General features: G+C 36.9%; 1 protein-coding gene across 1 annotated transcript in view; it reads right to left on the bottom strand.

Annotated features, from left to right (window-relative positions):
• LOC114658232 (beta-galactosidase-1-like protein 2) overlaps positions 1-15,334 on the bottom strand; it is a 112,131-nt gene that overhangs the window by 44,600 nt on the left and 52,197 nt on the right. The window contains exons 4-9 of the mRNA XM_051932136.1: positions 13,561-13,656; positions 12,508-12,616; positions 11,177-11,269; positions 8,807-8,888; positions 6,034-6,098; positions 4,320-4,404 (exon numbers count right to left, since the gene is read on the bottom strand). Coding sequence (XP_051788096.1) covers positions 4,320-4,404; positions 6,034-6,098; positions 8,807-8,888; positions 11,177-11,269; positions 12,508-12,616; positions 13,561-13,656 — 530 coding nt within the window. The remainder of the gene's footprint in view (positions 1-4,319; positions 4,405-6,033; positions 6,099-8,806; positions 8,889-11,176; positions 11,270-12,507; positions 12,617-13,560; positions 13,657-15,334) is intronic.

Below are 15,334 nucleotides of genomic sequence, written 5' to 3'. Positions count from 1 at the left end.
TCCAAAGGTAGAAGAAAAGCAGAAAAATAAGAAGGATGTAGACACTTTGTCAATATTTGTGAATGCTTACTTTACAGAATGAGACCTGTTCTCAGATCTTGTTTTGTACTTTTGTTTTCTTCATCCCTCCATGTTGTATACATGTGAATAACAAAAACGTTACTCATAACTGTACCCTACTATATGGGCCATTTGATTAAAACAAGGGGAAAACATTATGGTAAATGCAGGTGGTCAGTGTTCACCACTCCACTCCACACATCTACACTGTAAACACTGCTGACTACACCAAGAGTTCTCTGTTGCAGAAAAACTCCACAATCCTTTCTAGTCAATACATTTGTACTGTGGTAACTGCAGGTGGTCTGCTGTGAACTTGTGATATCTGGAAGTGGAGTGTTTCCTGTTGATGTCAGCTGAGTTCTCCCTGTCTGAATTAGTGCCCAACTTCTGTGCAGCACTGCACTGCAGCACCACAACTAGTACTAGGATTCAGCCATGAAGTAGATCAGGTATTTGCTGGGGTTGCTATAATACTCATTAAATGTGTTTGTGATGGCCACAGAAAGATTACATTCCCTCTTGTAAATGTATGGGAATGGTAACATAATCACCTGTTTCTCACAAAAATAAACTGAATTCTTATGAACGGTATTAGTGATTTTGTCCAAGCTTTTGATGTTTTGAAGAAAAATTCTACACTTTACAATTTTTCATTTTTTTTCAATTTTTGACTGAAACTAATAATAGTTTTTCAATTCTTGTTTATTTTAAAAGATGTTTAAAATTTCTAGGGTAGCAAAAAAAAAAAAAACTGCCCATAGCTGAGTGGTTACAGTATTCAAAGCTCATTTAAATCTGGAATGCCCAGTAAGTTGATCACAGTGCACAGAAGTCAATATTGAGGTACCTCTGAGGAGTTCATATTCCATTTTGAAAATTTTATGAATTAAATTGAAATGACAGCTTTAATACGTGTTCTCATTTACTTTTCTGGAACATATGGAAAAAAAAAAAACAAATGACAGAAAATATATCTAGTCTGACTGGATTCCTGTATCAAAAAAACATCTTACAGGAAATACTGCTTCACCATTCTTTGGATCAACTTACTAGGTAAGGCATTTTTAAATCCAAAAACCAGTCAAACTTGACTGATGACCATCTCAACGTCTGCCGGAGGCCTACCAACATTTATTACTGCCCTTAACACAAAAGGCTGGCAGACACTCCCTTTGAAACTATGACAAACAACAGGGGGAATCATGGCTTATTAGGTACTGATAGCTGCACAGAAATTTTATAATTTAATGTTAATATTACTTTTAAGTCTTTCCAACCTGTACAGAATGAGAAACTGTGTCTTAAAATCTGAGACACACACCACGCAAATGTCCATGAAAGAAAAGAAACCACTATATGTGGAAAAATTAATACACGTCCAAAAATTGAACATGAATTAGTTTGAACACCTCTGTCACTTATAGGCTAGGTTAAGCCCAATCAATGTTACTGTGTTTGTGTGTTTATGGAAGGTACAGTAGTTACAGTAAGCCTGGATTAACCTTCAAAAGGCTGTTACAATGGATGGCTTCACATGTTCCATTAACAGGTGGAAAATTAACCAAAACTGACAAAAATGTAAAAAATTCCCACTGCGTTTGTCATCATTAGCATCAATCAAACTGGACAACACAGAGCTGTATTGAGACAGGACTGTGCTAATAATAATTAAGGTTTTGTTAGAACAAATTTAACAAAACCTTGCTATGTTATAGCCTAGGTTATTCAGTTTTCAGTATTGTTCATTTATTTTGGTTGTCTCTGTTTATATTTTTCTATTAAATTATTACTTAGTAGATGTGTTTAATGTATTACTATTTTAGTAATCTTTGACTTATTTGTCATTTATTTTTTAGTTTCGATATGTGTGACTGTGTTCTACTATGTTCCTTGTATTTTGTGGGTGGAGTCCCAAGAGGTTGGACCACCTCTGCTCTTTCAAAGCAGGCTGGTAAAGTCAGCTTCTTGCAGTTCATTAAATGCGCTCTAAAGGATGGTTGCATACATGTCGTTACTTCTTTGTTTTTGCTAAGTTTCGGACTTTTTATTTAATTATTCTTCTGGATATGTGTGCTCTGGATTACCTTTATTTTGACTACTTTTTTGAGCCTTTTGTTGTCTCCTTCTGTGGTCAGTAAATATTTTCATTTATAAAGGTTCCTTGGGGGACTTGTCTCTTCAAGCCAGAGTTATATAGTTCACCATCTTGTGAGGTATATTAATTGGGTTGCTGCCGGAAAAATTGTTGTTGAGGCTTGTGGGGGCACTTACACTGTACTATCAAACTGTTGCCTTTGAATGAGATATAAAACTGAGGTCCTGACTCTCTGTGGTCGTTAAAGATCCCTGAAAATCTTTTGAAAAGAGTATAGTGTTTCCCAAAGACCTGGCTAAATTGCCCACCATGACCTTATCCACTTTGGCCCCCTAATCATTCCCTGTCCACAACTGTCTCTATCTCTCTCTCACCCCTTCACTACCTAATACCTAATGTGTGGTGAGTGTGCTGGCACAATAATGGTTGACACTGCATCATCCAGGTGGGTGCTGCACACTGGTTGTGGTTGAAGTGGTTCCCCTATATCTAGGTAAAGTGCTTTGAATAGTGAGAAAAGTGTTACAGTATACAAATGTAATTAATCAATTAGTTAATTGATTTTTTTTTTCATATTCTTGATATATTTTAGGACATTACTAATTTTATGCCAGTTCTCCTTGTTTGGGGCTTCCCAGTTTCTCAGGGTCAGGCTCCCCTATAGGCAGCTATCTTTTTGTGCAGGCCAGTTAGGACTCTGGCCTGTATTTTGGGAATATTTTTGAAGGCCTTAGCCATTTTGCTACTGTGTGGTGCTACAATTACAACGAACCTAGGACTGTGGACAACAGTTAGCCATGTCAGACCGGTCACTTTGATAGCCACAGTCCATCATCCAAAGGGCCCTAAGGTTCTCAGTAAGCTGTAAAATCCAAGGCTCTCTGCCACAGACATGACAAAATTAAAAAGGTGTACCCCCTCATAATGGTATGTAGCCATATCTGAGAAATATTTCTATACAAAGCCCCTGTAGTCAATCATTACTACACCCACTTATTAGAAGTTTGGGTTATAAGAACTTAAACCTTTCTTGGCATCAAAAGGGTCAGGATAGCAGACAACACTGGGCAGATCAGCAGTTTACTACAGAACATAATCATGTCACCCTTGTTTATAAAGTGCAATATAAATAAAATTTATTATTATTATTATTATTATCCTAACAAGCATATGTTTAAAAATATGAGGACAGAAGTATGGTACACACAGAAGAACCCATGGGTTGTTAATAATAGTAATACTATTAATGTATGGCAGCAACATTCATATCTCTGGTGACTCTTCCTATGAAGTCAGTAAACAGGTAGTGAGTGAGAGCATGGGGGTCATGAGGTCGCTGGAAAGGGGTGTGTGGTGCTCCTAATATCTCTGCAAAAGGATGAAGGTCCAAGTCTTTAGAGTCCTGCTTCTCCCTGTTTTGCAATATGGTTGCAAGACATGCACGCTATCCAGTGACCTGTGACGAAGACTGGACTCCTTTGGTACTGTGTCTCTTCAGAGAATAGTTGGGTACTGCTGGCTTGACTGTGTGTTGAACAACCAGTTGCTCGTGGAGTCGAACATGCAGTTGCTCATGGAGTCCCGAATTAGGCATATTACCTGCATTGTGAGGGAGTGTCAGTTACATCAATACAGCCATGTGGCGCGATTCCCCAAGGGTGAACCGGCTCACAGAATCCTCATTGTTGGAGTCCAGAAGGGCTTATCCAGGCCAAGGGGATGCTCATGTAACACCTGGCTGCAGCAGATAGATGGTAATTTCTGGAGGGTGGGACTGGACTGCATGTTTGCCTGGGGGATTGCCAACAGGGATCCTGAGCTGTTTTGTCATGTTTTGGGTGTGGCAACGCACTGTACCAGTACATGCTCCCAAACCTGACCTGAATATTAATATGCAATAATAACAATTTGCACAATAACAGCAAAGTAATAAATATAATTTTAATTAAGAGAATATTGCTGTGCTTGGACAATTACTAGTCAGTAAATGTCAATGACTTACAAATTCAACAGAAGATCTAAAGCAGAGTGCCCCTGCTCTATAGTGAGTAGCCAATAAAAGATATCATTACAGAGACTGTTGCTTACACCTCATTTCATAAAATGGAGTCATTAAGCAAAAAGCAATCACACAATTTCTTATGATTTAAATGTTGCTAACCTTCTGCATTAAACACATGATGTAAGTCACCCCAAGCATCAAACCATCCAGTCCAGAACTCCATCACCATCTTTGGTTTGTGAGGCTGAAAACATATTCAAGAAAGGCAGAATGAATCCCATTAGTCTTAGATGTAACCCCTAAAAGATCTTAAAAAATATGCATAATGCAGAATTACAGCTGAAATCTCAGACCACCTAGTTTAGCTAAGACCAAAAAAAAGTGGCAGTAAGCACTAGATGTCACTGTTCCATCACAAAAGGCTAATACATGCTCTGCCTCCTTGGCCAGAAGAGGTTTGGCATGCAAGATAAATAATCACAAAAAGCAAAATGATACTTTTTTAGTGCAGATTTACACAAAATGGATCATTACACATACAGTACATGCAAACTATGTCTTCTTCATATGTCTCTTGTAGCCTATTGAAACCGCCCTCGTAAACATCATTAGAAAAACAGCTACAATAATCTTATTGTTCATTTCAAACAAGTCGTACTTGTTTTTTACTTGCACGACAGATATTCTTTGTTAAGATAGGCTACATGTTACTATTCCATTCCTCAAATGTTTAAAGATTATTCAGATGTGAAAAGAAGGTCACAAAAAAAGTTTATGCATTTTAACATTGTAACTGTTAATTTATATTTTTTAATTTACAAATCACAACCTTAAAAAATACATTAAAGTATAAGATAATTAACTCCACTTTCTCAGGATGTTGGCTATGTTTTTATTTACAAATGGAACAGCTTACTTGTGGGGACAAGCTATTAGGACTGAACTAGCAACAATTTGGTTCTGAGTTTAAGTCCTTAGCTGCAACCTCCATCTTTTCCAACTGAGGTTTTAATGGACAGCTAGATTTTAAACCAAACCTATATGGGGCAACAGCCCATTGCAGGATACAAATGAGCACCAATTCATATACACACACTCGTATCAGGTCAATTGACAACAAAAAAAAAAATCCATAACATTCCGGTTTGTATTGCACCCTTAAAACGTGGATCAGAAATGACACAGAATAACTGGGAACTGAACCCATGCCATAAGAGTTTTGAGGAAGCACCAACCCTGTGCCACCACACCACCAATCATGACATTACACTACTTTACAAACTTAAGTTTCCACTATACAAAATGAAGAAAGACAATCAACACATATGAACTTATAAATTATACAGAAGTTGAATGCCAACCAATGTTTAAAAACAAAGCTACAGTCTGTAAGGTGAAAAAATTAGTAAGAATAGATTTGGCTTTTTTTCAGCAGGTTTTTTTGTGTTTTTCTAATATAAATAAATGAAATACATATATTAACATCAATCATTTTGGAAGTTCATACATTTTGTGGAAGAATTAGTGCATTATCTGAAAAAAATCCAGCAGTGCCAATATTTTAGCCACAACCGTAGGCACTTTATTAAATGTATACAAGTCTTAGAACATAAATGTGACCACTGACCATTGAATCTTCCAAGAAAAGACTACATTTTCTTCATGCACTCTCCTACATTTTGTCATGGGGATTCAACTTCCTAATGCAGATCTTTAATGTGAGCTACAGAGTGATATGACCACTCCAGACATGTTTTTCTTCGCATTCAGCTATAATGTGTATAAACCCGCTGTGCCCAAATTGCCATTAGGCTTTGGTTCTCTGCATCCCCAAACAGGAAATGTTTATTTGACATTATCTTGTGAGGCTTACCTGGTGGGATTCCAGAGAGCTGATGTGGATGGGTTTTAGCTTTTGAAGATTGACAGTTGCCAACACTGGAAAGATTTACAAAACAGAAAAATCAAGACAATTTTGGGAAAACATCCTAACTTCCCTATCAATAAATAAAATACATTTGCACTTATAAGCAATATTACATATACATTACCAAGTTGCTATATTTTGGCGCCAACAGTTCCCAAGTTCAGTCCTGGAGGACCACTTTGGCTCAGGTTTTCACTCCAACCAACTTAACTTTTAATTGGACTTCTAACTTAACTAAACAAACTGTTACTTCCCAGATTCTTTGTTTACAACAGTATATATGTCACATGGGGATACTTTAATGTTTTTATATTTATTTTTAAGATTTTCGTCATCCTTATAATAAGTTTCACTCCCATTTTTTTGTTGTCCTGGCTATTATTTACTAATGAGCACAACAATGGTTCTGATACACAAGCAGTTGCAGCCTTTCATCATTTTATGCTGTCTGTTCTGATGACTACTTCATTTACTGTCAATTGTCATTATTGGACTGCAAATAAGGGGACAAAAAAGGTGAAATTAAAGCAGGAAAATGAGAAAAGAAAAGGAAAACAGGAAAATAACAAAAGAGAGAAATGCTAAGGCAATAATGCAGACGTATCTATATTTATTATAAATGTAAATCTCACACTGCTGTGCTTATTGAAAAGCAGAATAAGAGAAAAAAAATAAACAAGACTGAACTTGGAAACTACTGTTCCAGACCACCAAAAACTGAATGGTAATTATGTTTTGGTTATTGCTTGCTGGATTCACATATAAAAATTCAAACAGATAAGTAAGAAGCAGTAACTCCTATCAATTGTCATGCACAGCAGTAGATGTTTAACTTTTTGGTGATACTCTGCTGCCTCTGGACATGTACAGCTTATTAGTGGAATAAGCAGCATTTCTGCTTTGTGGAAGAGAATTTTATTTGGTCTGGCCCTCCATCTGCTAGATAAAAGAGAAACATAATTGAACCACTCATGCAAAGTAAACACAGCCTCTGTACATTGCATGTCTGCTGTAATTGGTATTCCAACACGGAGAACTGTCAAGTCTATTACCTATAAAAGATGTAATTCAGTATTATTCTTTAAACAAGTTCAATTACAGCCGTCTCTTGATCTACCATGGAAAATGAAGAACCAAGCAGCATAGATGCAATGTCTATAGTGCTTCAACAGATGACACAGAAATTTAAAAGCCATAGTACTACACAATTGCCAAAGTTTTTCTTCACCCCACTTACAAAAATTATACTGATGACAGTGAGAAGCAGAGAGGCAGTAACAGGGCCAGAAAATGAATCAAAGTTATGGATGAAAGGAGGATCGTAACCAGAAAGACTAGAAAAACTGAGCAACTTTAGTCAAAATGCAAAACAAACAAAAGGGCATGCAAAGATTCAAAATACCATAAAAACAAGAAAAGAAGCAAAGGTTTAGTCTTTTGTTTTTAAAGAATCCAATCCAATCACAGACACTGGGATTGTACTGTACAGTAACATACAATCAAGTATATCTAGATCTGTAAAGGTTGATGTAGACTGAAGCATTAAGCCAACCTGTACCAATCTGTCTGTCTGTGTAGCTTGTTTACTTCATTTGGCCCAATGCGTTTAATTGCAAATTAAATATCATTTAATTTATTCACTGCATTCAATTCCCTGTCCATTTTACTCTACATTTATTTGTGTATTGTCATACACATGTAATTCAACCCTGGACAATGGAATGGCAATGGCACTATCACTTGTGTGTTTTCTCTTTTTGCCTTCAGATCTGAGGATTGTTGAGACAACCTCTGACAACACTTCCACATCTCCACTGGACCTCCCGCCTCTTCCACCCCAAGTGCCTCACATTAGAATAAGACATCCTGAATAGCTGCAATTCTAAAACCTTTTCTTTGGCAATCAGCCTGTCAAATAACCAGGGATCACTTTTGGTGCTCCAAATATGCTCCCTTGTGTATCACCTTACTGTAAATGTAATGGATTGTATATTATTGTACAGTACAATCACTTGTAATATATCATAAAATGATTTTCTGTACTATCACTTAAGTAAAATTTACAAGGAAGCACTATATGGACCATTCCTAATTTTTTAACATTTTTATTTTGGTTGAAAATGTAAAACTGGACAGTTAGCTCTAGCTAACAATTTCTTGAGTTACCAACAGAGCTCCATCCAGTGGGTCCAATAAATGCACGTCTTTGTAAATCACTCCAGAAACTTAAACAGGAAAAAGTATGTGCTACATAGACTTTGTTCTTCAGTTCCTGCAAGTTTGAATGATTTCCTAATAATCTAGTTTTAAACAATTCACTATTGAAAAAAAGGTCTTCAGTTAAGTTACACAAAGAGTTACATTTTAAGCACAATGAAGGCAATCCATTTCTTGTTTTACTCTAGAAGCTGTTGATGCAGGCTGCTTGACTCAGCACTTAAGATATGGAACTCAGACTCTACCACTGCTCCACAGCCTGAGGATTCACACAGCCCAGTGATGGGCTTTTAAATTCTAATGAAATATTAGCATAGATATAAATATATTCAGATAACTACTAATAACCACGCCTGAAAACATTTGAGAAGACAAAGGTAACAATAAATCATATTGGTAGAAAAACACTACACTACACTACATATTTAAGTCAAAACAAGCTAAACTGTCAGGTGCACAAGGGGCAAAAACATCCTCACATTACTAGGGTGAATTGTCTTACCTCCATCCACATTTCCTTTCATCAGTCCATCAATATTATCAGAGGTCAGCAGCAGCTCTCCAATACCTCGAGACAATAGAGCCTGTAAAGCAAAAAATAGAACAGGAGAAAGATATTGATCACATGCTTACTTTCTGACTATGGAAACAGCACAATTGTAGGATTTTTAGCTGTGGCGTTTGCATCAAAAGGGAAAAGCTCCCACTGTCATCGTTACATCTGGTTGCCTATCCATATGAAACAACTCGGCTCCCAGTAGACTGATTAGGTGGAAATTTGGTACACTTATTCTTCCAGGTTATCCGTTGGGAGCGTCCAGTTTTCATTGAGATATCTCATACAGACTGCACTATACAAAAATTTTTAAATTTGAAAAACTCCCATTTAGAAGCAATTTGCAAATTTTCAAAACCATCTGTCTTAAAACAGAGAAATGTTCTTTGCAACCTCCATTACTAATGAACTTATTGTTTCAAATTTACGTTGAGAGAGGTTATTACTAGTTGTGTATTTTATATATCTTCCTCTGTTACTCATTTGATAGCCACTCCTGATACAAAACAGATTCCCAAAATAACTAACTGAAACACTAATTGAGTTGTATGAGGAGCAGGGGATGCACTGTCACATCAGCAGCTTGCACGAACGTCTACAACACCAGCTCACTTTTTCCTGCTGTTCCAAGTCAGACAGTTAAGTTAAAAGATGCTCAGAAACGCAAGGAAGGAAAACAAAAGTCACTTAAGTAATAAACAGGAAACAAGCACTCTAATTGTGGCTCTGTAAGGTGTCTTTCATTCAGCGAATAAACATGCACTCAGTATTGATGTCATACTAAAGCAACTCCATGACTGTAATATATGAAGATTATAATGATTCAACATTTCACAAATGCCAGAAGGACCTGCTGTCATGGTACATTCCATCCAACATGTTCGCTTGCGACTTGAATATAAATTAATTTTGCATTGGGTTTTTCTTTCAAAATGGTCACATATAAGAAATAAGAATTTCAATTAGCAACAAACCCCTCACAACCAACAGCAATAGTATGAAAAGCAACTTTATACATTGCTTGAGTTATAGACTGTTGTGTATGAAAGCTACTTTTACTATTACAAGTCTATTTGGATTTGGTTATAAATTTCATGATATTATAAAATGCTATTTAAAAAGATATTCGCTCACTGAGCAAAATATTAGAAACACCAGAAAATATTTGTAAAAACAAAGCTTGCTTCTGCGGTGTTTCTGAATGCACGCTAGTCCCATGGCACAGGAGACAACTAAGTTTAAATATCACACTGACAACTGCTAAAAGGAAACACAAAGCGTTTCCACGCATGAGTGCAGAGAAGGTGCTAGGTCTAGGGAGACTTCTATATAAAGACAACCCAGGAGACTTTAATTAGCTAAGCCCTTAGTAACATACAGAGCATATTTCCCATTAGAGAGAAAAGCACAGCAGTATCTAAGCCTACTTGTTATATACTATAGCTGAACATAATAGTTTAAAATGTTTTTGGCCTTGTCATAGTGCAACACCCTGCATGGAAGAAATTCTGGGAGATGTGCCCCATTCTAACTTCTAAAGGAGCTCCTCTGGCTTTGAAGAGAAACATTTCGGAGAACTGTGTGAGGAGTACTGTGCTCTGTGAGTGTGAGACATGAATGAAGAACAGGAAGCAAGATGGAAAGAACAGAAATGAAAATGACTATGTGGAATGTATGCTGTGTCACACAGTCAGTGGAAGATGAATATGAGTTAAGAGAAAGACTTGGTTTGAAGGAAATATAGTATGAGTTGTGCCGAGGACAAACAGACTAAGGTTTATGCAGCAAAAGGTGGAGGATAATTAGGTGGAGAGATGCGCCAAGATGGGGAGATGCAGGGGAAGAGGCCCAGAGAGAGGCTGATAAAGACATGTTTGGGGGTTTTGGATAAGATAAAAAACAGCTCATTCCAAAGGATGGTCAAGACTCCAGAGATTAGAAAAAAAATTATTTGGGAGTGCAACGGGATAATCGACAAATGAACTAGTGATGAGAATGAAAATCACTCAATGGCATCTCTATACATCAATTGTTAGAAAAAAGAAAAAAACAAAATGATTTGATCAAGTTCATTAAGTGATCACCATACTGAGATAAGTATTCTTTGGTCATTCTTTAAGCCACGATTCCACCACACTACCATAAGCATGTGCCTCTTTACTTGATTGATTATTATATTTAAAGAAATATCATAAAAAAAGCACTTTCCTGAGGAGCCAGTTTTTTTTCAGAAATATCACACTGGTACCCCAGGTGGCCTAAAAGGGCATATGACAATGTTTCTTGAAATTTAGTGTTTAGAACTGACAGATTTACCTGCTTTATGTAGGGCATGTAACTGGAGTCAGTAGCATAAGATCCATATTCGTTCTCCACTTGGACAGCAATAATTGGCCCTCCTTTCATGTACTAATGGTAAAAAAGAGATTTTAGTCTTTACAGAAATAAATTACAAATCAATGTGAATTTATTTTTAGATACAGTGCTTCAAAGTGAACACTAGCTCACTATCTAAAGTGTTTATTACAATCAGAGTAAAACCATAGTTCCACATATTATCCATCTATCCATTTTCCATACCATTAAAATATCACAGGGAGCTGGGACCCATCCCTGAAAGATCATGTGAAATGGTAGAAGCTAGAAGATTCTCTGTCCAGGTGTCTGAAGCCATGTGACAACATCACTAACCACTGTACCACCTAATCCTTAATGCCCACCACAACCCTAAATGTAGGTTACAAAAGAGAGGAAAGAATATACTGGATGAGATTAGTATGTTGCCATAGCAGGGTACCGCCAGGAAGAATTAGGCCCTTTATGCTTTATGTGCACAGTCTGTCCTAAAAAGACTAAGGGCAAGGGCACATGGGTGACAAGAAAGCAATATGCACCCTTTTACCTGGTGAGGCAATTGGGGAGCTACACTGGATATGTGGTCCTTTCACTTGAGCTGATGGGTTAAGGGAACAAGGACACCTGGGATTGCTCAAGCGAACTCTAACCCCATCTCTTGTTGTAATAGAAGTACTGCCATGACCCTGGAAGCTTAGGTGGAATCAAAGATGTAAAGAACTTGAAGTCGGGAGGAAAGTCAGGGACAAGGGAGGAATAGAAGGGAAAGGTAAACGAGAGAGAGAGAGACAGACAACAGGAGAAATGGGGAAACATTTTGATACTTTAAAGTGAAATTTACTCACTTATGTCAAAGGGCTTACACACACAAGGAAAGACTATGATTTAAACTTGCAACCCAAAAGCGTTAAGCTCAGAATCTAAAGGGAGGGAGATCCTTCCTAAAACATTATCAGACAGCTCCCATAGACATCCACTTTATGCACTGACTAATAATTCAGTATTTATTTTATATATTACCAATTCTGCGGCCAACTATTTCTCCTGACTATTGCCTAATTGTCACTAATAGAAAGATACCATTACTGATCAATAAAGACTGACTTGTCTTGCTCCCAAGATCATGTAATGGGAAAATGCAGGTTGAGAAAGATGGATGAATGAATGTTTATCATGAAGGTCACACTACTTGCCTTTATGGTGATTATTCAGCACTTATTTTTTGTACAACAAATGCTATTAGATAAATGATAAATGAATAAGGTCTCCAAAAACAAGGTTAAATCTATTACCTGCAGGGGAACCATTTTTGCAAGCAGCACATCAAAATAAGTATCCACTGCATCTGTAAACCCTTTGTAAGTTGTCCTCAGTTCCATTTTAGGGTCTCGAAGCAGCCAGCTGTAAAGCATCCAATAGTCAGTCTAGCCATGTATTATAAAAAATGATTAGATGGGAGGAATTTTCCCCCTTAACATTTTTTGCCCAAAAAGATCATAGTTGAAGTCAATCATAGAGGTGAAGACTTTTATGGGGTATGGATTCTCCTTTTAAACATTTTGTGACCATAACAGGCACAGCTGATGTCAATCATGGCAGATTGGATGAACGTAATGAGTATTTTGTGGCCAAAGAGGGAAAAAGCTGAAGTTAAAGATTACTGCAGCCACTGTCACAAAAGGAGTTCATAGGATTATCGCCAGTACCATTTTGCACCGAGAAGGAGCACACTATATGTCAATCATCATCATAGTTAGGACAAACAAGGAAAAGTTTGGAGGAATCTTCTTTTAACATTTTAACTTATCAGGTCATATGTTTTAGCTCAAAGAATATTTGCTGGAACAGTTGTAACCCATTCAGTTGCCCACGTTTTGTGCCCTTTATGTCTAATGTTTTCCAAAAACAAATTCAAAAGAGGACTAAAAGATTTAATATTATCAGGATCATTCTGAGGAACACAATAATGGTTTAAAGTCAGAAGTTTCAGAAATGCTTTGAAGATTATGACGGAGCAAGTAAAGAATGCAGCTTCCTAAGGTAATGACTAAGGAGAGATTTAAATGGGGAGAAGCCACTAAGCAACACCACCTCCTGTGAAAGATGAAACAGTGGAGAGTTGGAAGAGTTGATGGTCATACAAAAATTGGGAAATAAAACTGAAATCTGCTTATGAGGAAACAAATAGGCCATTCCACTGCATCTTTTCCAAAATCTCACATGTACATGAAATAAACAGAGCCATATAAGATGGGAGCTTTCTGGAACCATTTTTCTGATAAATACTAAAATGTTATACTGTTCTTAAAATTGATAACAATTAATCAAGACAAATGAAAACTGACCTGGGCAAACCTCCAAGATCCCATTCAGAGCAAATGTATGGTCCAGGTCGAAGAATTACCCAGAGTCCAAGTTCACCAGCAAGCCTAATATAGGCTCTGGAAAAGCAGATATAAATATTGTAAAGTTCAACATGGGAACACTCACTCGGGACAAAAAGAACTTTATACAGTAAGAAGAGTATAGCAAAAGTCCTTTTCTGGAACAGTAGCATATGTTTAAAACAAGTAGTATGAGTCATGCCTATCTGAAAAGGCTAAAGCAGGGGAAATGTATCACCACCACATTTTAATAATGGAGTACACTCAGTGTGATATACTAGCAGGTCTTCCTCAGCCATATTTTGAATTTTACAGTGGGCTGTACAAGATTCACTTCTTAGCCCCCTAGTACATAACAGATGTCTAAGCTCCTAGGGTAAAAGATTAGTACCCTGGTGAAGGAAACTTGGAAGCTCTTCATTTTCAGGAGAATTAAGATGTCTATGTAGCAGGAATCAAGAAATAAATGATCAATGGAGCAGAAAAACATAAATGTATCTTTGTGTGAATTTATAAGTGTTCTGGGTGTGCCTATCCTGTGTAACTATGATATTCCTTAACTACCATACCTACCCTAACAGTTACCAAGGGAACGATAAGATGAGATAAGGACAGTTAATATTTTTTTTTGTTCTCAACAAGAATGTATATGTTAAGTACTTCTTTAGATATGGATGTGTGCCAAACTTTCCTAATCTGTTTAACTATTTTGGGACATTCATATAATATTAAGATATGGGTGTGATAAAAGCTTTGCAGGTGCGCCATGGCACACCCCAGACAACAACAACAACATTTACTTATATAGTACATTTTCATAGAAACAATGTAGCTTAAAGTGCTTTACATGATGAAGAAAGAAAAAAAAAGACAAAATAAATAAGAATTAAAATTAGGGAACACTAATTAACATACAATAAAAGTAAGTTCCGATGGTCAGGGAGGACAGAAAAAAAAAAAAAAAAAAAAAAAAACACTCCAGACGGCTAGAGAAAAAAAAAACCCCTGGTACCCATTTCACCACTCCAAAGATGGTTAGATTCACAGCAACAGCAGCAGCATCACTGGTGGATTGCGGCTGATCCTGGATGAACTCCCTAACCCCTGCTCAATTCACCTTTGAAGAAAAGCACTGATGATCATGTTTGATTCATCTAATGCTCTCATAATCGTGTGGAACCAACCCATCCATTTGACGATCACACTAAATTCATGGAGGAGAACCATCCCCCCGAGGTTTGCAAAGACACTGGCATGTGAAAAACTAGGTTGTGACACCACAAATGTTGGGAAACACTAGCCTATACCACTTGTTGATACGCCGATTAGTGTAAACTGATATGTTTCTTGACTGTGAGATGCAAACCAATATAAATACCTTAAGATTGTGGCTTTGTTATTTTCTTTAGTCTTGTCATGCTGATTTGATCTGACTACATTACAGGCTCCATCAACCTTGTTATAATAAAGCATTCATTTGTAATGAAGACCTCAATTATTCTTAATTCTAGTGCATTTCTCCAACAGTCAACTCGCTGTTTACCAGTAAATTCCTGTGCTGTGCAGTACAGACATGCCAAGAAGATTCTGATGATCTTTATGGTTATGAAAATGCAAAACATCACCCTGTCTTTTAATGTAAGGCATGTCAATGTTGGCCATACCACCAAATAATACTCTGAAACAAATGGGGAAAAAAAAAACCACATTAACTAGAAATACAATGAAAATTGGG

This window comes from Erpetoichthys calabaricus, chromosome 9, assembly GCF_900747795.2.
Source record: "Erpetoichthys calabaricus chromosome 9, fErpCal1.3, whole genome shotgun sequence".
Taxonomy (NCBI): domain Eukaryota; kingdom Metazoa; phylum Chordata; class Cladistia; order Polypteriformes; family Polypteridae; genus Erpetoichthys; species Erpetoichthys calabaricus.
Note: the sequence above shows the minus strand (reverse complement) of the source record. Positions and strands in the feature narration are given on the sequence as shown.